The sequence below is a fragment of the Pezoporus wallicus genome, unplaced genomic scaffold, assembly GCF_028554395.1.
Source record: "Pezoporus wallicus isolate ANWC-B61680 ecotype Strahan unplaced genomic scaffold, APGP_CSIRO_Pwel_v1 contig_6275, whole genome shotgun sequence".
NCBI classification, from domain to species: Eukaryota; Metazoa; Chordata; class Aves; order Psittaciformes; family Psittacidae; genus Pezoporus; species Pezoporus wallicus.
The window spans coordinates 865,625-886,839 of NW_026636901.1; the positions used below are offsets into that span (position 1 = coordinate 865,625).

Here is a 21,215-nt window from a genome sequence, read left to right on the forward strand (position 1 = left end):
ACATAAAAATAAGAAAGTCCCAGTCCTGTACCGAAGAGTTTAGTCTGTAAGCAGCTGCAGTAATGCTAAACAGTATGATAGTAACAGATATCTTCTACATAAGTTAAAGTAGGAGGGTACTATCTCTATATGGTAAATGGCAGTAAAGTCACAAGCTGAGAAAGAAAAGTAACTTACGGGTAGTGTAACAGATCTTTGCATAAAACCACAGTTCCTTCTCTAGCCCAGACTATCAAAGTCTGCAAGGAGTAAGTGAGAAAGTTGGGCCAAAAGTGTGATGAAGAGTCAAGAAAAGGCAGAAGAGTCAAGACTTGTATTTACTGCAACTGGGCAAATCCCCACATACAAAAAGGTACAGAACTGAAGCAATGAAAAGGCAGAGAAAACACTGGAGCAATTAGAGAGGGAAGACATTTTATAAGCACCAAACAAGAAAGTCTGCTGTGCTTTGGGCTAGGAAGTCAGTGCACAGAAAGTCACAGATCCACTGAGTGGAATACAGCCATCCAGTTTGGCAGTAGGTTAACAAATTAAAACCAAGTTTTTGGCAGGAGCAGATACGCACACTCCAAAATAAGAATATAAAATTAATTAACCTAGAGAAGTTTAACATACAAAATGCATAGAGAAATAAACATCGTATAAATTTTTGTAATTACAGACTCATGCATCCTAGCTTTAAACCTATAAATGATAACACAAAGAAAGGCTCAGTCCTACAGACTTTAACCACAATGGGTATCACTACATGGAACTGTTAAGTGTTTCAAATATGGGAGCAGAAGTCTGAAGGCAAAGTCCTCAAGTTAGGAACACAGACACTAACTTCTGGATTATATTCCTGATGGTGGAATATATCCCATAAACGAACTAGATGTCCTTAGAGAATACTTAACATTAGTTCTAGCTTCACTGTGCAGTCACAGGGTATTTGTAAAGTATTACAGAAAGCCCACGACAGATTTTGTCTCCTGACATTTACTGAAAAAAAGGCATTGCTGAAGAAGTCATTTGTGACTAGAAGCAAGAATCAGACTCAGATCCATAGCATCTTACAATGCTATTCATGTTTTAACTACACATTAGAACACTGTTTTGCAACTTTTGGAACCAATGTTGATCAGTCTGGGGATCCTCACCCTCAGTGAAGTCAAGGCTAGCAAGTTATTGCAAGACTGAGCCTCAATCCTTTGCAGTTAACTAAAACAGCTACAGGAACTAGAAGAAAATATAACTTGTGCGCTACAGCTGTGTGGTACCACAGTAACTCTCAAAACCTTTAGCTTTTATTCTATAGATGTGCAGCATGGTTCTAACCCATCAGCATTTATGACTGATGCATCTGCAGGAAGCTTCTCATGAATGCTGCAAGCTTCTGAACATCTTCTACAGTCACCGCATTGTATAAAGAGGCACGGATTCCTCCCACAGATCTGAATTGAAAACAGAAAAAAAAATAGAAAGGTCTTGTATATTCTGCAAAGAGACATTAATAACATTCACAGACATTTTAACCTACCCCTACTCCAAAGGGGTAAAAATCCACATTTTATGTGAATAAGAAGCAACATTTAAGTCTTCATAGCAAGCCTGCAATTTAGAGAAACTCAGTGCTTTTTAGTTATTTGTAGCCCTAATACTGTAGCTCTATGCCATCAAAAAACTGTTTTTAATCCCACAAACAAAACCGGACATGGGAAGGCGCTCTTGCAACCAGGTAGACAAGGCATACTGAAAAGCTTTATACAATGACAGAATCTGACCTCAAGAGTCACCTTTCTTTGGCATTTGCACAGAGCCAGATTTGCCAAACTGACAGCAGAATTGAGGAGAAAGCTCTCTGAAGCCAACCACACCTCAGCAGTAGCTGAGCCACCAGCAGTCTCTGGTTGCAGTCTCTGGTTACAGTCTCTGGTTACAGTCTCAGACTCGCTCAGACTGCTATTCCTAAATGATGCCAAATCAGTATGAAGAACAGCATGTGGGCAAGAAAGGCTCGTAAGTCAATGCACAAGCCTGCTGCTATATCACTGTAGTAACAGTTTATTCTGCACAGGAAAGGGACTCATCTGGCTCACACTTACCGATGCCCTTTCAGAGATACCATGTTGAGCTCCACAGCTTTCTCAAGAAATTTCTTTTCCAGTGCTTCATCACCCTTGGTACTGCCAATACGGAAAGGGACATTCATTCTGCTTCGGTTCTTTTTCTCCACTGGACATCTAGAAAAGTTGCAGAATGTGATGGTTAATCCATTTTGTGCTAATTTTACATTTTCAGCTACATACACTTTCAGAAAGCAAAATTGCATCTGTTTATCACCAAAGTCATTCCTCCATAGCTGAAAAGTCATTACTTTCTGTGAAAGAAAGCAACCTTCCTCTAAACAAGTATACTAACAGAAACAGCAAGTGGAAGACTTATTAACTCCTGGCATACTGAAAATTGCCCCAGAAGAATGCACAGGAGGCATAATAAAAACCACCACCCCACCCACAACAGTCTCAGTTACATTCCCTAGGGTGAATGAGATTAGGTAAAGTGAATTTTTACTAACTATTAGGCAGTTTCCTCAAAGCTAAAGGAAGTATAAGAAGGAAATTTCCATAGACATTAGGGACTTCTGTTAGTGGCTTCAGTCCACCTTCTACATTAGTATTCAGAATCATGAACATCTCAAGTAGAGATCTGCAAAACAAATCTTGCATTGCATACATGGCCACAACATACAAGGTGCATCACAGCTCTTTAATCTCTTAAAATTCCCTTTAATCTACACAAGATACGTTTAAAGCAGAATTTCTCTTCAATTATTTTATGACAGTAAGAATAGGGGGGTAGTGGGGGGTTGTGATTTAATTAGTTTTCTTTAGTGCATCTAGTTACACAGGAGATATGAAGCCTCCAGATTTATTCTTTCCTAAGGCTGTGATGTAGTTTCTTACAGGGACTCATTAGGAATAAGTTCTCATAAACCGCATGCAAGTTTCATACCTATTATTATTCTATTTGACAAAGAATGGGTATCATTATTTTTTAGTTCATCCCTTGGTTCCTTTGTACAAATATATCCATTTTGAAGAGAAAAAAGATCAGTTGTATCTCCCTACGCAAATTTTCTACTTGAGATGCAACCAGAAAAATACTTTTCAAAAAGGGCTATGCATGTGAGCATCCCCATATTTGCAAATCTGTAGCTATGCTATAGCTTTTAGAAGATCCAGTTACTATAAGGCAATCCAGTGTAACTCAGTCAGTGCACAGACTTTGGAAAGTAAACTGCAAATGGGACACAGCACTTTGCGGAAGAAAGTCTCCATTTGCTGACTGGTTTGTCACACTGCTTACCCAGTAAGGCATGCCACATTACAGCTGAGAAAGCAGCTTCAGATGAGTCTCTCTTTTAGTCACAGATAAAACAAAAAATAATTCCAGTCTTAAAGGTATCGCTTATTAAGATGTATATGGCTCTGTTTTGCCTTCCCAGTGTTTACCATACCAACTGCATTGCATATCCCCCTCACAGACCAGCCTGCCAGAAACAGATTTCTCTTTGTCACAAAATATTTTTTCAAGGCTTCAATTGCTTACTGAAGTTTATGAAAAACCCTCAGGATTTCAGTAGAGTAGGACCACAATCCTGATCATGGCAATGCTAAAGGCAAAGCTGTTCTCATTAAATGGATAAGCAGAATGTATTAAATATTACAATGAAACTATATCCCTGCCAATTAAGGTTACAGCCAGCTTTAATTTAAAATCCAAATTTAATTTGCCCTATCCTAACTTTGGCTAGAAAGTTATTATGTCCCAAAAACATGGATTTTATACTGAAAGTGAAGAAAAATATTTTGCAGTTTCACAGTCAGTTATTAGTTTGAGCTTGGCAAATATTACAGCTATTCCAAACTACAACATCTGCTTTTAACTACACATATATTTGGTCCTATGAGATCAAAAATACCTTGCAACAACATGTAAAAATCAGAGGGTTAAATCTGCTTTGGAAAAACATAAAAAATAACTGAGGAAAATAAACTGTGTTACATTTTTACTACATCTAGGTCTGATCTGCCTCTTTCTGTTCAGAAACTGTTTGAGAACACAGCATAATTAGCTGATTAAAATTCTCAGCTTGACAAAGAAAAAGCAGAGTCTGACTACTGAAAGAGACAGTAGGAAGGACGTGATGCAAAAGCAGTCACTGCAGTTTCTTACAAGCCACTATCTCTGTTTTGGCCTTCAAGAGATTCAGTAAGCATACTAACCACAAGCTCTGTATCTGTTTTTTTGCATACTCTTCTCCTAGGCTCCTGAATTTTATTTTATTAATTTTAGAACATAGATTACTAATATGCTTTACAGCTGACCTATACAGGATAACTTGAAATAGCTTCCTACTGGAATGAGACTCATCCTTGTCAAGTGAATAGTTTGAACAAACAGTTACCAAGTGAATGCTTTACACAAGTAATCCTACACGAATTTCTATATACTGAAAAGGTAACATTAAAAATATGCTGCAACCAGGTTCTTAAAAGTTACAAATGTCTGGCTCTGCAACAAATGTCGAAAACAATGGGAAAAGCACAGGAACTTACACATAGAATCCATTAGATTTGTCTATAATATCATAAATCATTTGTGATTTGATTAAACTAAGTTTATCCATAGCTGCAGCTCCACCGTTATTCTTTATCCATTCCAGTACCAGTCCCATGATATAAATACTACAAAAGGAAAGAACAATTTTCAGTCAGATTACTAAATAACAAAAAAAGACAAAAAACCACCAAAAAACACCCCTAAATAAAAACCCCACAAAAATCACAGTCCTGTTTATTAGTTCACAAACTGTTTCAGTAACAAAACCATATATTTGGTTTTAGAGTGCTTAACAACCCAGAGTCTGAAGTATTTTAGAAATAATGACAATTTCAAGCAGGCAGTATTTTTTGAACACAGATAAAGAAATTCAAATGCTACACAAATCTGTTGTACCAAACCTCCTCCTTGGCATCACAGATGGACAAGTCCTGCAGGTTTCCTGCAGCCCTGATAGGCTCCCCAGGACATCCCCAGACATGCTGCAGTGACTGCCAGTTCATTGACCACACAACTGTCTGTCAAGTCCTAGAAAGAGCCAGAGGTAGTGCAAAAGCGAGTAGCATCCACCCTGCATGGCTACTATAGCAAAGATACAGCAGTGAACCTCAAATGTATGTACACTAATAATACCAGAAATCTAATCGTATTTTCAAACATCGAAAATAAAAATTATAATCCCATGTCTAAAAAGACTTTTTGCCCACATGAACAGTGAAGTTTGGTGAAACAAATAATGATATACCACACTTGATTATTCATTACCATTCAAGTTCTAAGTAGAGATCTGGAAGCCTCCTGGCACCAGATGCCTTGGGTGTATTTAGTGTTTCAATGCTAGTTAATAAGTGCCACATAAAAAATTCCCTGAGGCCTTTTGCCCTTGTGCTTTAGCTACAAAACTCAGCTTGTTCAAGGCTAGGCATTTCCCACAACTACAACACTTCACATTAAACAAAAACGTTCACAAGTTTTTATGGCATATCCCCAAGTTTGCTTTTATTAATCCCTTCATTACAGATTCCAAGGGAGTGCTCAGAGAACATTACCTTACACATTTCCCTACACAAACATAGCAGGAGGCTACTTGAAACTTTGCTACTTTTATTTCTATGGGGATGCCAGCATCAAATCTTTGAACACTGCAGAAAGACTGCAGATTGACTTTTACACAAAGCACCTTATGGCTTTAAGAGCAGAATCCTGATACATTTATGACAGCACACTATCAACTACCCCAGTGTAAAAGATTTAAGTGAAGCCTATGCCCTTGCCAAAAATAGAGGGCTACATTCACCTCTTGCCCTCACATCCTTCAGTGAAACTTCTTGGGTATGTAAAGTTTAAAGAAGTCAGCCTTAGAGTCATCCACAAAACCCAGCCAGCTGAAATCTTTTATCCTTCTTTCATGTCAAAGTAATGTTTCTGGAGCAATTTTAAATGCAAAATGCATTCTGGAGCTTGGAAATGAGATTTTTATAGCAAATCTATTGTTAATTTTAGCAAAGCAGATTAGGGTCAAAGAGTCAAGCTCTATAGTGCAAAGAGTTTAAAGCCATTAGCATCACCTTAATTTAATTTTACTTAACATCCTGCTGAAGTAGCTTTTGCAAATTCAGTTAATATTTCCTGCTTGTTTGCCAGCAGGCCATTAGAGAGTGCAAGGAAAAGAGCTGAGGAAAGAAAGAACTGAGAAGCTTTGCCAGTTTCTTGCAGGAACTGGAACAGGCATTTAGAGCCAAGCCAAACAGATGTGCACCCTGCCAACATTTCAGTCTGTGTTACATTCTGGATCCTGGAGTGTACTCCGATGTGGGTCTGCAGCATGGAGTGAAATCTGGCAAGGCAGTGACATGAAAGGAGAAAAACTGCTAGTTCAACTTTATTTTCAGTCTCCCTCCATCTCACTAACTTATTGATGTTACTGACACATACTGAGTTACATCTAAAGCAGCACTTTCTTCTCAGAAGTTCTTTGCAGTGGCTACAATAAAGCTGCAGAATTTAACTTGGATTGCTTCCCAAACTGTGTTGCTCCCCTCTGATCTAAATGCTGAGAGTAAGTAGAACCTTTCAAATGGAAATAGTTTTGTACTTGGAGAACATGAATGGCTGTGCAAGTACACAGTGTCCAAATCAGAACACTGGACTTGGCAGTCAGGAAAATAATCAATCATGGAATATAGGCTTTTCAATCACTGGGAAAAGAGACACACAGCCCACGTTAAAGCAACATTCAGAAAAACTACAAAAAATCTGGAAACATTTAAGGTAAATTCTTGTCTTAACAGCAGCCCTAAGGGACACTGTGCGCACCCAGCTGATAAGGGCAGACATGGTGCCAGCCAGAGTATGTCATTCCAGCACTATATACTCTACAGTATGCATACTGCTTGGGAAAACTAGTTGTGCATTGTAAAATCTGGGGTAAATATATGCTTATGAGATTTACTGTTCTGATAAATTAAGATAACTGCCTCTGTTACTTAGGTAGTAAGAATCAGCAGATTCAGAAATACAATTAGTATCACTTAAAATTGTACTGACTTTAAGTAAGTAGTGGCATTAAGGTAGGCTTTATACACATGAATCACTCTACTTTATGCCTATACAGTGCATTTATTATCTGTTGGACATCATTAGGCAACTTAACTTTAACGAGTTCTACTTTTAAAGATTTATTTTTTATTCAAATAATTTGATAATGCAGTCTGACATAAATTTTTAATCTTGACTTCTTCACACATGCCAGAATTTTTATGTAATTTATAGAACTTCTGGGTGGGACGGGGAGGAGGGAGGGAGGAAGGGGAGGAAAACCTGAAGATTTGTTTTTTAAAAATATTTGTTCTAGCGAACACTGGTATAAAAATGCTCCAGATTAAGAACGAATAGAAACTACTGGTCAACACCTAAACATTCCAGTAGCAAAACATCATTTCACTAGTTAACATAAGGTAGGAGACAGTAATATTAAAAGAGCAACCTGCAGTCTGTTCTGCTTCTTGCATACATTAAATTACCAGGTAAATGCCAATTTTATGATCTTGATTGTTAGCAATGATTATGAAGCTAGACCAGTTTAATTTCTGGATGCCAAGTCAAAGACTGAAGTGAGTAGAAAAGAAATAAGGAAAGTTGTACTAGAGACTAAAACACAGCAATGACTAAATTACCTTTAAAAAAACCCAAACAAATAAACAAAAAAACACCAAAACCACACACAAACAAAAAAAAACCCACAACCTTTTGCTGTTTCATTTCAAAGCCAACAGTAGTAAATGGTGTAGCTAGAAGACATATTTTTAAAAAACAGCATTTGCTATTATTTACAGCAGAGATAGGGATCTGGAGGTTCAACGGCTGAGAAAAACCTCAGGAAAAAATTAAATCAAAACTGTACTGAGTGTTCAAGAAGCAAGACTAAATACCAAATTACCTATTTGCAAATGACAGAAGCACCACCACTGAACTGACAAGAGTTCTTAAAAGGCAAAATTGGATCCTGAAACTTTCATAATATTTACTTCTAAAAATACTATGTCCTTTATGGCTGAGTCCTACTAGGCTACCTCAAAGACCGCTACGGTCATGTAGCTGGACACTTCCCATGTTCCCACAGGGTTCCCATGAAACACACCAACGAATCAATGACTTGAAGGCAAATACTAAGCTTGTGAAACTTTTCTCAATAAGAGCAGCAGATGGCAGTGCAGCTACTTTCCCGACAGGAGATGTTAAATAGCAGGGCAAGTTACCTGTAGCACGGTGGAGTGTTATACAAAGAGCCGTTCACTGCTTGCGTTTTGTAATCCAGCACTATAGGGCATTCTTTCAGTGCAAATCCCAGTAAGTCCTCACGTACTATTACAACAGTAACTCCAGCGCAGCCAACATTCTTCTGAGCACCAGCGAAAATCACTCCAAACTAACAGAAGAAAAGGACTTGTTACATGCATATGTATGATCTCATAACTGATTAATATTCCAGTATCATTATACAATAGGGTACAAGTCAGCATAACAGCTTGGAGAACATGTTGAAAATATGAAAGTTGTAAGTCAAAGAAGAGTTAGAAGTTCTGATTTCAAAGTGCAGTTACAGCTACAGTTGTTATCCCATATATGTCTACTATTAGAGCCATCTACCTTCTTTCAACTGAGGAACAATAAATTTCCCAAAGATTTGCTAAATGTTTATTTAGTAGCCACAAATAATTCGCAAGGCAGCCTGTCCCAATTTCACTGTACTCCAAGCAAATTTACTAAAACAAATTCATACAGAAATCACAATATTTTCAACTGATTTGGTATTTCAGAGGATCATATAATCTACCTGTTCAAAAAAGGCAGATGAGGAAAGCCCAAGATGAATGCACTAACAATTCTTTTTGCTATACACAGGTAAAAAAGGTAAAACATGATACCTCAGTGGTCAGTAACAATTCTCACTGCTAACACACTTTACAAACGTAAGCAAGCAAGTACTGTGTTCTGTCTCTGTATTGTCTATAAAACAGACACAACAGTTGTGAGGCATAGGAAGCTTTATCAGCTTAAAAGGGGTTACAGATTTTCCATGTAAGAGGCATGATCAAAAACATGATTCACAGTACCTTGCTATAGCCATACATACTATCTACAGACTAAACACGATTCAGAAGATACCTTTTTCAGCTACAGCATCAGTGAAGACCATAAAGCAGACAAACTTGGACAGCTACTAACATGAACTATTTCAACATAGTTCAATCTGATTTTACCAGAAAAAAGGAAAAAAAAAATAAAATAAAATAAAAAAAAAAAGAACAGGCAGACACTGAAATCTGAAACTTTAAATTTTAAATTTCAAAATCTTTTATTCACCATCAGATACAAAAAATCAACAAAACACAGTGTTCTGTATCACACTGCTCAGCATCTCCAGCTTCTCAGACATTTCAAACTATCTAATTATATGCATTTAAGTTTGAAAATGCTTTATGCAGCCACTGTGTCCAACATGTACCTTGGAAACATCCACAGGTCTGGACAGGAAGTTTGATGACATATCACAAACCAAGACCGCTCCTTTGACATCAGGTACAAAGTCAAACTCCACACCATGAACAGTCTCATTAGCACAGTAATAAACATAAGATGCATCTGGATTAAGATTCCAAGTGCTTGGGTCAGGAATGTCTGAGACAGACAAAAAAAGAAAACCAAAGGTCACTGGAGATAAGGAATTTTCCTGTTCAACTAAAATGCAGACTTAAGTGCAAACCTACAACGATTCTGCAGTATAAAGCATTCATTATCTTGTTATTAGGAAAATATAATTTATCTGCAAATGAAATACATCAGTGCATTCTCAAAATTCTGTGATGAGCCACCATTAAGCTTGCAAACACCCTTCAGTTATCAGCCTGAAAATTATCAGCCCTTATTCCTCAAGGGATTTTAATCAGGTTTGCAATCCCAGACTGAAAACTACTGCCATGGGGTACAAAACAGCATTTCAGAGAATTGAGGCACTGGATCCAAGAATCCTCCAGATTCTCACTGGCAAAGTTCTTCAAAGCTGCATTTCTGAGGATCCCCAGAAGCATTTCAGTCTTGCCCAAACTGAACATAAGTTTATCTGCCTACCTCCCATTTAAGCTTTGCAACTGATTTGCAAAACTAGTATTTCCTCTGTCAACAGGCAAAACACAGGCATGCCCTGACAGCACAGAACAGGTTTTGCATAGAACAAATGGTTGCTCTGTCTTTCTTCTCTCCTCCAAAACACATGGGGAAGAAGTGCTGTTACGGCCTCCATCATTACTTACTACCTCTCCCATTATCTACAGCTGCCAAATGGTGCATACACTCCCTCGACTGGAAAACTGTAAGTTGAATTCCTTCCTGTGCCTCAAAGGGTATAAACTGATCTTCCAAGTTTGTGCCCTAATCACCTGTTAATATACTAACTCATATGTGGATATTCTTTGCCTTTCCTGTTGCCACTCTCAAAAATTCAAATGCTATCATTTGCACCAAAACTAAGACAAGTGAGCAGGACTAGAAACCAGAATTCAGGTATCCCTACCCCAAGAATTATTTATGTATATACAAATTATACACTTAAGTTCTTCACACAGACTGTCTCATAAAAATGCCTAATGCCTCAATTACAGTAAACCTTTTTCTTCCTTCTACACTGTGTTCATTCAGATTATGTTATGTCCAGTAATAAGGTTCCAGAGGGAGAGCTGAAATGCCTTTTCTATTTCAGAGCTAACTGCCTGCTATGACACATGGGTGGGAAAGATAAGTATTTGGGAACCCCTGAAAGTAGGCAACAGAATGCAGATCTCCGATCTCCTGGGGCAACAAGGTTAAGATACCAAACATGCTTCTGAATTTCACAGCAATCTCATTGAGGGTACTTGAAACTGAAATACTTTGCAATATCCCTGCAAATAGCTTAAGAACTCAAGTAAAAAAAAAAACAAAACCAAACAAAAAATAAAAAAATCAGACATCCCAGATCATTTCCCTACTAATACACGTTTGCTTCTTGCAGCTTATTTTCTGCAATCTGATCAGCCTAGTTTCACAATTCTCTTTTGGTGGAGAAGGTTAAGACGTCTAACATCTCCCAGTGATGAACATGGGGAGATGTGGCAGGCAATCTTTTGAGTACTGGACAGTCAACTCTACCTAGTTAACACTGAATAACCTAATAGCTGAGTTGGACCATTTTTTAGACTGATTCAAAAAGCAAAGCATTCGTATGAACAGATGGTAGTCCTCAACTTACTTGTATAGGCTCCTAGTTTTGGATGAACGATATTCACTTTGGCATACTTCTCTGCTTCTTTAGCTGCTTTTGCTGACCAAGCTCCAGTAATCACATAATCTGCATGTCTTCCCTCCTTTAAACCAATAAGGTTAAGTGGGACTGCACTGAACTGAGCAGATCCACCTCCTTGGAGGAAAAGGACTTTGTAGTTTTCTGGTACATTTCTGCATGCAAGAAATAACCATCTATTATTATTCCCAGAAGACACAGAATGCATACTACTTGATATTATGCATTTACAGCATACAGCAACAGAGGAAAAACACTGTCAGAAGACTCTGCCAAATCCCATTAACTTACTTCAGCACTGGTCTTCACTAACAACTTAAGTATTAAGAGTAATGCTATATATTCTACTGCAAAAATTTGACGAAAACAAGCTTTTCAACCCCCTTGGATATCAGCAAATAAATTCACTCCTGAGTAGCTTTACTATCATAGTACACACAAGCTTAGAAGATAGTCCAGTAGAATTAATGCTCACTTGTAATTTTGTCTACTGCTTGCTTCATGGCTTTTCTGTCAGGCCACGAACTTCACAACAAAGTGCTCACAGTAGAACTCAGCTTTGAGGCCCTTCAGTCGGAAATGCAACTGTATAGTAAACTGCGCATGTAGAGCAAGTGCCATAAGGAATTGTCCATACAGTAATAAAAATTACTTGTTCAAACTATTCATTGAAACCCCTCTGCCAATAATTCTGCCTGCGATTGACAGTCAAGCTTTTATACGCAATGACTAACATTGTAAGCTACTGTGACAACACTAATTCTAATATACAATATAATTATTTCAAACTTTGAAAAACGTGTCACACTACAAATAGGAAAAGGGCTCCTGCTCAAGAATTCTAAAATATGTAACATACAGATCACCTCTATACCACTAGAGAACTGATTTCCATTGTTTCCACTTATCTCTTGAAGAAAGTTCATACCCTTCATTAATTCTATGAAGGTGACAAAAAATAAGGTTTCATAAGAAAGGCAACTAATCAGTATGTCGTAGACATATAAAAAGCGTCTCAACCTAATAAAAGCCCTTAATCAAAACCAAATAAATCAGCATCAGACAAACAGAAGACCAGTGTCCTCCCTAAGATTAATACTCTGTCAGACACAGTATCTAAAACAAAAGGCAATCCACTCCCCATAAACAAGTGCTTTCAAGGAAGGGTCTCCACAGCCTCCACATTAGTCATCACTGGTGCAACTAACAAAAAATAAGTAGGAAGTAACTGACTTACAGCAATTCGCGCATGAGATTTTCAGCTGTATTTAAAATTTTTGTGAAGTCTGAGGTTCGATGGCTCATTTCTTTGGTGGAAAGAAGAAATAACATGAAACGAAATGGTAATACATCAATGTTATTTTAAAATTACGTTAAGGTTTAAAACTTTTACTCTATAGACCTAAAATGCCTGTGAGTCCCATTCCCAGTTTCAAGTCATGCCATTTTTATTGCTGAGCCTTCCTAAATACTTAAACAAGATTTATACCTCCAGTCTTGTCCAAACCCAGTCCATTCACATTTGGCATCCACATGACCTTACTACCCCCAAGAACAACTACATTTGTGTGAAAAAAAGGCGTAAGTTTTTCTCACTCTAACAATTTTCTCTGCTAGTTATGCTGCAGAAAGTATAGAGTAAGGTGTAGTGGTTTGGTTTGGTTTGTTCTTTTATTTTTTGCAAGGCTTCTTAATGCTGTAATCCTAATATTAAGCACACTTAGGGTTAACTAACACTAATTATTTTTATTATATTCATATGCTTCCTTCCCTCAGTAAGAGCATACAATTTAAACATGAATACAAATCCTGCAGACTAGTGCACATTCTACTTCTAGCAAACAAACAGTTTCACAGAACTAGTAAAATGCTGACCATCTTCTTGCATAAAGTTATGTGCAACGGGAGCTGAAAAGCCAGTCAGCTACAATATGGTGTAGAAGACCACCTCCTCCTTAGGACAGCATTGCCTTCCTAATGGGAAGGATGCTACCCGTCAGGTGTATCTGAAGTGTTCTGCCACACGGTATATAAGATCCCATATATGCTATCTATATATATGGGAATGGGTTACCCAGGGAAGTTGTGAATGCTTCATCTCCCGCAGTGTTCAAGGCCAGGTTGGACAGAGCCTTGGGTGACATGGTTTAGTGGGAGGTATCCCTGCCCATGGCGGGGGGGGGGGGGGTGGAACTTCATGATCTTAAGGTCCTTTCCAACCCTAACTATTCTGTGATTCTATATACACACATATAGCATTTGTATATCTGTGGATAATGTGTATACACATATAGTATTTTCTAGATACATATTTTTTATATATATTACCTATATATGAATACACTCCCACACCCCTGCCCAGTGGTCCAAAAGTACTAATGTTCTCAATATGATTAAGTTTTGTTTTGTCTCTAATCCTTTCTATGTATCACTAAACATCTGGCTATGTACCACTTCATGGTCTGATGAATGGTAGAAAAGCAGTGTGAAAAAATATTCCGTGAACATACAGAGTAGCAGAGTAAGTCACTAGTAACGAAAAGGAGTTTAAATACCAAGACGAAAAAGTTTTATTAGACAATTTGTCAAACGTCTAAATTAAAAAAAAAATCAAAATCTACATTTTTCAGGCTTACCAAGAACACTTATACCAAGTCCTTTGTAGTCCACCAATTCTTTCTGTGCTTCTAGTAATACCTAACAAAGCAAAAAAATCCACAAATAAATTAAGGGAATTTTCCACTATCTGGAGACACTGGTGCATCATGCATATTCCAGCTGCTCCATACTGCAGTAACCTGACACTTAAGTGAGATTAACAGAAGTATGGTCACCAATATCATTTTGTTGTGGAAGGCTTTTCATGAAATAGCATAATTAAGTCAAATGCTTGTTGTGGAGACTGTGTTTTAACTTACTATTTCAATAGCCATATTTCCAGATTTCAGGATGATTTCTAGGAGTTAGGTATAACTCCCAGCCTCTTACAGAACACTTAATGCTTCCATGCATACTCTTTCTAAGCAAGCATCTTAAATGCCCACCCCTCCACCCTGTGTCTTTCACTAGACTTGTGCAAATAGGACAACCAAGCAGGAAAGCATAAACGAAATCAATCATCATGGGGAACTGGATACCTCAAACTGACACAACAGGACAAGAATGAAGCCCCATACTTTTTGAGGATGAGCCTTCTCTATGCCACTAAAAGTTAACCAAGAAATCAAGCGAAGTTTTGAGACAACCACAAGACAGAGGACACTCATAAATGCCCTAGCCAGGTAATCTGCTGCTTCAGCCCTCTGTTGTTTTTTCTTCTCCCACAGCTCCTGAGTATCAACAAAGTGGAATTACATTCTACCCATTAGATCTGCAGCTTCCAATTTCAGCAAGCTCCTGCGCGACAGTCAGAACACTCTTAGCAGTAGAGGAGGGAGCCCCAGTAGAAAAGCCACCAAAACAAGCACTGTGTGCATGCACCTCAGGATCTACCAAGAAGCCACAGAAGTGCTCCAAAGAGTTTCAGGAACAAGAGATCTACCTCTGCTGACAGAGGTATCTGCATGGCCTATCAACTGTAACAGCTGATCACCAAGACGTCAACCAGAAACAACTATGCTGCTTTTCATGTTAAGAGATTGTGAAGTTTTAACCACCACGTTTCACATGCAAGTGCATTCATGTCAGAGGAGGAAAAAAAAAAGTCAAAGGGGGCACACAGATTATTAGAAGAAAGTGCTTATTGAACTGCTTGATAAAATCCAATTCTGTTAGCAATGTTCTTTGGCACGTGTTGCGAAAGACGTTTATGGTATGCCTTGTAACAGCCACAAAGAGCTCTGTCCACCTTCTTCAGCGAGTTCGAGCACTTAAGCCCAGATCAAAGTGAAATAATCAAGGTGACACAGGAGTCCATGTAAGATTACTGAGTTTTCCAGAGGGAAAACCAGATTAATACTAGGGAGCAGATTAATACTAGGGAGCCAGCTGTGGTCTCCTCCAACCCTCAGTCCAGCTTTGAGCACTCTGTGGCAGCCAGCTGGATACTGCAGCAGTTCTTCAAAGAGCTCTTTTGAAACCAAAGTTTCAAGACAGAACAACAGGTTTCTTTTCAGCATAACCTACAAAGGACATTCCCAGGAGAATGAGAAGAGAGCAAAACCAAACAAAATAACAACAACAACAAAAAAAAAAAAGCGCTGCTGCACAGCATATTTTTTTCACCTAAATAAAATTGTTAAAAAAAAAAACATAAAATAAGAAAGAAAACTATGAAGGAAATTAAGAAACCAAGGAAAGATCTCTACAATCCGTAACTCTTAAGTTGAAAATCAGATGCACAGTTTCACAGAAGCCACCCTCTCTCCATGTGTGACTGGATGGATAATCCATAGCTGCTGATGCAACTTTCCCGAGGGTTGAGCCTACACTGCACTCATTAACATTTGTTAAACAAAGACTTCTCGGGGAATTACCATGTTGTTTATCAGCTGACAAGTAACACTCAACACAGCTACCCTCGCACATCCGAAGATTTACTTCTCATGCAGAAGCTGATATAGCCCTTCCTCGACAACCATATGATCAGATTCACAAAAATCTCGGGGCGAGCAATCCTAAACCTACATTAGGGAGAGTTTCCAAAAAACCCACCTAACAAGGCATTCAACTGGGTAGGAAGGGAGAGAAGAAACCAAGTTTCGCCGCAATTCAGGCAATTCTGTTTTATCACGACTCCTTGGAGCCTCCCCAGCCCTCACTGTGCACCCGGCGCCCGCGGAAGCCTCCGGGGAGCCGGGTTGGGCCGGCCGGTAGGCACCGGCGGCTGTCCCGCCGCCTCACCCCGGCGAGAGCCCATTCAGCGCGTAGCTCCGGCAGGACACGTCCGGCCGGAAGCCCACCACCGCCCCCCGCAGTGCGGAAAGGGCCCGGCCCCTACTCACGGAGCGCGGCAGTTTGGCCGGCCCGGCCCCGAAGTTTGCCACTTGTCGCCCGCTCTCCATGACGCGTCCCTCACCGCTGCTACCGCCGCCGCCGCCACCGCCCAGCAGCCGCCCCCGAGGCCCCGCCAGTATAAACCCCCTGCGACTGGCGCGCCGATTGGTTGCTGCCGCACACACCCAGGGGCAGGGCTCTCCCCGGCCGCCTATTGGCAGCGTGCTCAGGCCGCTGGAGCGGTGCGCGGGGCCACCCCCTCTTCTCGCCGCGGTCCCTGACCCGCGGCCGGGCTCCGTTCAGCCCGAGAAGGCCGAAGGGGCCGGTTGCGGACAAGGGCTGAAAGGGAGGGGTTTAAATAAGCCTTATGCCTGGAAAGCCTCAGTGAACCTTGCCAGGGTTTCACTGGGTGGGTAGGTAGACAGATAAAGAGAATGCATGTCCTACAAGTAACTGCTCTGTTTTTCCCCCATGCAGTTGCTGCTGCTGCTGCATCGCTGGGACGCGTGTTCCAAAAGTGATGTGTCTGAATACGCAAGACGTTAAAACCAGCAGTCCATAGTTACAATGAATTTCGGGCGGTATTTCATCTTGAAAGAGGTGCCCAGAGAAACTGTGGCTGCCCTGTGTCAGGCAGTGTTCAAGGCCAGGATTCATGCGGCTTTGAGCAACCTGGTCTAGCGGAAGGTGTCCCTTCGGCAGAGGTTGGAACTAGATGATCTTTAAAGTCCCTTCCAACCCAAACCTATGATTCTGTGAAATCCTTTCGTGGCAGAGGAGCAGGATCCCTACCTTCACTAATCCAAGAAGTACCTGCTTTTGTGCTCTCTTGCCCCAAACAGCCCATTGCCAGCAAACTGCTATTTTCATTTCATAGAAAGGGATTAAAAACAATAGAGGTGTGAAACTTAATGTCATATAACAGATAGCAGAGCTGGGATTTGCCTTGAGGTCTGCTAAATCCTAGGCTAATATCCCTAAATACTAAACCATTCTTTCCACAGATGCCTTGGTGTAAGTTCATTGAAAACACAGGGTTAATACAACTACTGCTGTAACTGAAATAAAGACTTTAGCTCATCCAATTCCTTCTAACTGTTCTAGTGAGAGACATACTGCCTTACAATCAGTTTTCAGAAGTTATTTTAAAGGCAGTAGCAGTAAATCACTTTTGACAAAACATTAAGTATGATTGAAAACAGATGTGTTTTACAGAGTCCCATAATTTTCAGCTACCTTGGATGAGATTCATGGTTCTCGTATGTAGCTGTATAAAGCACAGCCCTCAGACTCTTTGGTCTGCCCAGTGTAACCCGTAATGCTGGCCTGACTTTAGTCCCATGAATGTTCACCCAGTTATCATCAACATTGTCTGTATATAAAATCTGCAATTTTTTTTAGAAATGAAAGGGTTTATGTGCATTACTTTGTGAATACTGAGATTTAGATAAAAGGTAATTTTTCAGTATTAATTATTCCACTGAAGAAATACTGTCTACTTGAATTTGTTCCTTTTCCTGTCAAGCAGGTCATACCTAGAATGATAAAAAGAATTTACAGTTTAGAGCCTGATCTGGTCTCTAGTTAACAGAATTTCATCTTAATGCAAGTTTTATGATGTTTTTAAAGACTGTAAAGAGAGATAGTGGTTTTAGAGCAAAGATAACCTTCATTTCAGTAATGGCTTTAGCTTAAGAAACTTGCTTTCAGACACCAGAAACTACCTCAGTTCTAAACAGGTAATAGCAAACTTCACATACATTACAGGCTCAATGCATTCTCTTCAAAACACTAAGGTATTTTCAAAGTATGTCTCAAGCCATAACACCCAGAATCATAGAATCATAGAATCATTAGGGTTGGAAAGGACCTTAAGATCATCTAGTTCCAACCCCCCTGCCATGGGCAGGGACACCTTTCATTCTAATCATTAGTCATAATTAAATAGAAGCGCCTATTAAAATGTTCACTAACAACACAGATGTAACTGTAATACAATTATTTCTACTCCAGTCTCAAAAACAGGGTTAAAACTCCTAGTATGGGCTTTTTCCAGTATTAAACCCAGACCACCTACATCTGACCAGAGGGGCACCTTTGAACTCCAGTCTGTTGGGGAAAGGTAGTAAGAGGCAGTGGAAACAGTCAGAAATAGTTTAGCTTGGTGATTCAGATCAGGCAGCCTGGCCTCTACTACAGGGAAGTGCTTCGACACGTCAGCAGGACTGGTCTTGAATCCTAACTGTGTGGCACAAACCACAAGGTAAATTAAAACTTGGGAATTAAAAGTGTAGCACAAAGAGCTAGAACACAAAACCACAAACCAGGCAAGCTAGTGCTAGTATAGGCTCACAGCACAAGGAGTAAATACCAGGTACTGCAGTTTCTTGGCTCAGGAAAATCCCATCCTGACCAGGAGTGAAAAATGACAGTTCCCATGAAAACAGAAGGCAACTGTGCTGGAAGCATGGCCACCCAGAGCATAGAAAATTCATTCCACATTCTCACTGATGGTAAGTAATTAAAATTGATAAGGATGTATAAACCATAAAGTTTCCTAAACAGAGAATAGTCCATTTTTACTACATGCAAGGGATTATTATCCTCCAACCCAAGTTGGAGAGAATGAAGAGGAATGGTAAAGGCCATGTCAGGGTACTGTTTCTATTGAGATTTCTCCTATTTTAATATTTTGCTGCCAGCAATTATGATTTAATTTTTTTTTTATTAAAAAAAATCAGAAATTCATTATGTCAGTATTCACAGTCACCCAGTATGGAATACAAGCTTTTGTAAACCAGGACTTCCGAGAATGCTTTAGGCTTCTAGCATTAGACAGAGTACCTGACCCTTCAAGTGCCACACATCTCTGCAGTTTAACATTAATTTGCATAATTAATACAAAAGAGGAGACTGCTGTATTTACTATGATGCAACTGGAAAAATAAAACACAACAAGCAAAAAAACCAGAGGAAGTGTAATATCTAAATAAAGTTTCTGAGTTTTCAGTGAACTTCCATGTGGCTCATCATGACTTCACATTATGCTTGACACAAAACCCATCATCAAGCACTGCTGGAACAGAACCAGCTCACTCAAGGAGAGCAAGTGCACATGAGTTATCTGTTCGGTACAAAAACCGACAAACTGACGTCACTATTAAAAGACAAATACTGCTGACTACATAGCAACCTGGCAGCTGTGTCAGTAGGCAGCTGGGATGTCTGGTCCAGCAAACTAGTGAGACCTGCAGATTTTAGCGGGATTTTAAACAGATGCAGGTAGTTCAGACAAGGGTTTGGGGGTTATTCTGTTTTTCAGAGATCTAGCTCCAAAACTGCAATTATGAAGTGTGAAAAGTAAGTTTCAGAAAGCCCAAATAAATGCAGAAAAAAAAATGCTTGCTTTTTTAAAGTAAACAGCAACATGTTCTCTAGCAAATCTGGCCTATTGATTTCAGGCTTTTTTTTGTCAAACAAGAACACAGACAAATGTGTAAAACATTCACTAATAGCAAGAGGTTGAAACAGTTTATATACAATCTCAGGGTTAAATGGTTTCATAGTAATTTAAAATGTATGTATTATACCCTATTTTTTTTTTCTACTTTTTATTAAAATGCGTTAACATTGAAACTTCTGAGATATTGATAGCCTTAAAAAACTTTTCCGTAGGTGACTTACATTATCTCTATTGACTTCAAATTCCACATTCAACCATATATAAAGTATGCACTCCAGATTCTCACAGTAAGAGTGCGACACAACAGCACCAGTGATGACATGGTCAATTCTTCATGTCTCTTACTAAGATTTAAAAAGAAAAAAAAACAAACCAACAAACAAACATGGTTAAGTAAAAACAACTGAAAAAAAAAACATGCCTATCTAAATTATATACTGCCTGGCCAATTTTGCTTTAAATTAAAATTTTTGACATTCATACTTGAAAAGCAAATACATACGTTATGTAGTATAACATAAAAGGTATTTATGCCACCTGCTTATGGACATACTATATAAAAACCAATTTAAGTTCTTTGTGGTATTTTTAGGGGCAAATAGCAGATTAGTAATTTCTAACCTCACAAATCCTAACACTTTTGAATTCATAATTTTATCTACCATTTCACAGTGACTAGCTTTAGAGTCTTAACTTTGAAAAAGGAACACACAGCATATTAATGCTGAAGAACCTGATTGCATGTAATTGTTCTAGGAAGTCAAATTCACAAGCAATGAATCATGACTGAAGCCCTCAAATGTTTGGGAGAATATCTAAAAAATTGCATAAATTAATGTATTACCTGCTATTATTCTGAAGTATCAAAGTCTGTATAAATAATGTACTTTCATGTGCAATTATTTGTGCAATATTGCAATAGCTAAGGCAATCTCATGCTATTTGCTCAGCAGAAATTTCTATTGGAGAATTCATTCATTTCTTCATACTTGTCAAGCTACTGGAGTCAGGTGTTTCTACAGATCAATCCGTTCTAGAACTCTCATGACAAGAGAAAGAAGAAAGTTATGCAGTATTCTTTCCCTGCCCCAGCTCACCACAAATCATCTTGCCTATTTCTTGCCTAGTTCCTCTACCTGAAAAATACCTTCCACTGCTCTATCACCCTCCGTCCCCTTCACAATGGAATGTGAAGGGGAATTCACAGGGGAATGTTCCCCCCTGCAAATGGAATACAAGATGCCAATAAAAGTCCACACCAAACAAACTAAAATATTGTATTTCAAAATCTAAGCGAACACTGTAAAAATAGTGAAATAAAAGCAAAATATTAAATATTTTCTAAAAAGGCATCTGTTCATGACCACTGCACAA

General features: G+C 39.0%; 1 protein-coding gene across 1 annotated transcript; it reads right to left on the minus strand.

Annotated features, from left to right (window-relative positions):
- Nucleotides 1-397: 397 nt before the first annotated feature.
- Nucleotides 398-16,491, minus strand: PSAT1 (phosphoserine aminotransferase 1). Its single transcript, XM_057402122.1, has 9 exons — nt 16,387-16,491; nt 14,080-14,140; nt 12,681-12,750; nt 11,393-11,598; nt 9,614-9,786; nt 8,364-8,533; nt 4,602-4,730; nt 2,085-2,222; nt 398-1,433 (listed from the first exon to the last, which is right to left on the minus strand). Exons 1-9 carry the CDS (start codon nt 16,444-16,446, stop codon nt 1,328-1,330), a joined length of 1,113 nt encoding a protein of 370 aa, XP_057258105.1. The 5' UTR covers nt 16,447-16,491; the 3' UTR covers nt 398-1,327.
- Between the last annotated feature and the right edge of the window lie 4,724 nt (nt 16,492-21,215).

Excerpts from the sequence above, each read along its gene's own strand:
- PSAT1 (XM_057402122.1), bottom strand. The coding sequence starts at position 16,446 with ATGGAGAGCGGGCGACAAGTGGCAAACTTCGGGGCCGGGCCGGCCAAA. Across the intron at positions 8,534-9,613 it reads GACCTGTGGATGTTTCCAAG|TTTGGAGTGATTTTCGCTGG; the intron begins GTACATGTTGGA and ends TTCTTCTGTTAG. Across the intron at positions 1,434-2,084 it reads GTATCTCTGAAAGGGCATCG|ATCTGTGGGAGGAATCCGTG; the intron begins GTAAGTGTGAGC and ends TTTTCAATTCAG.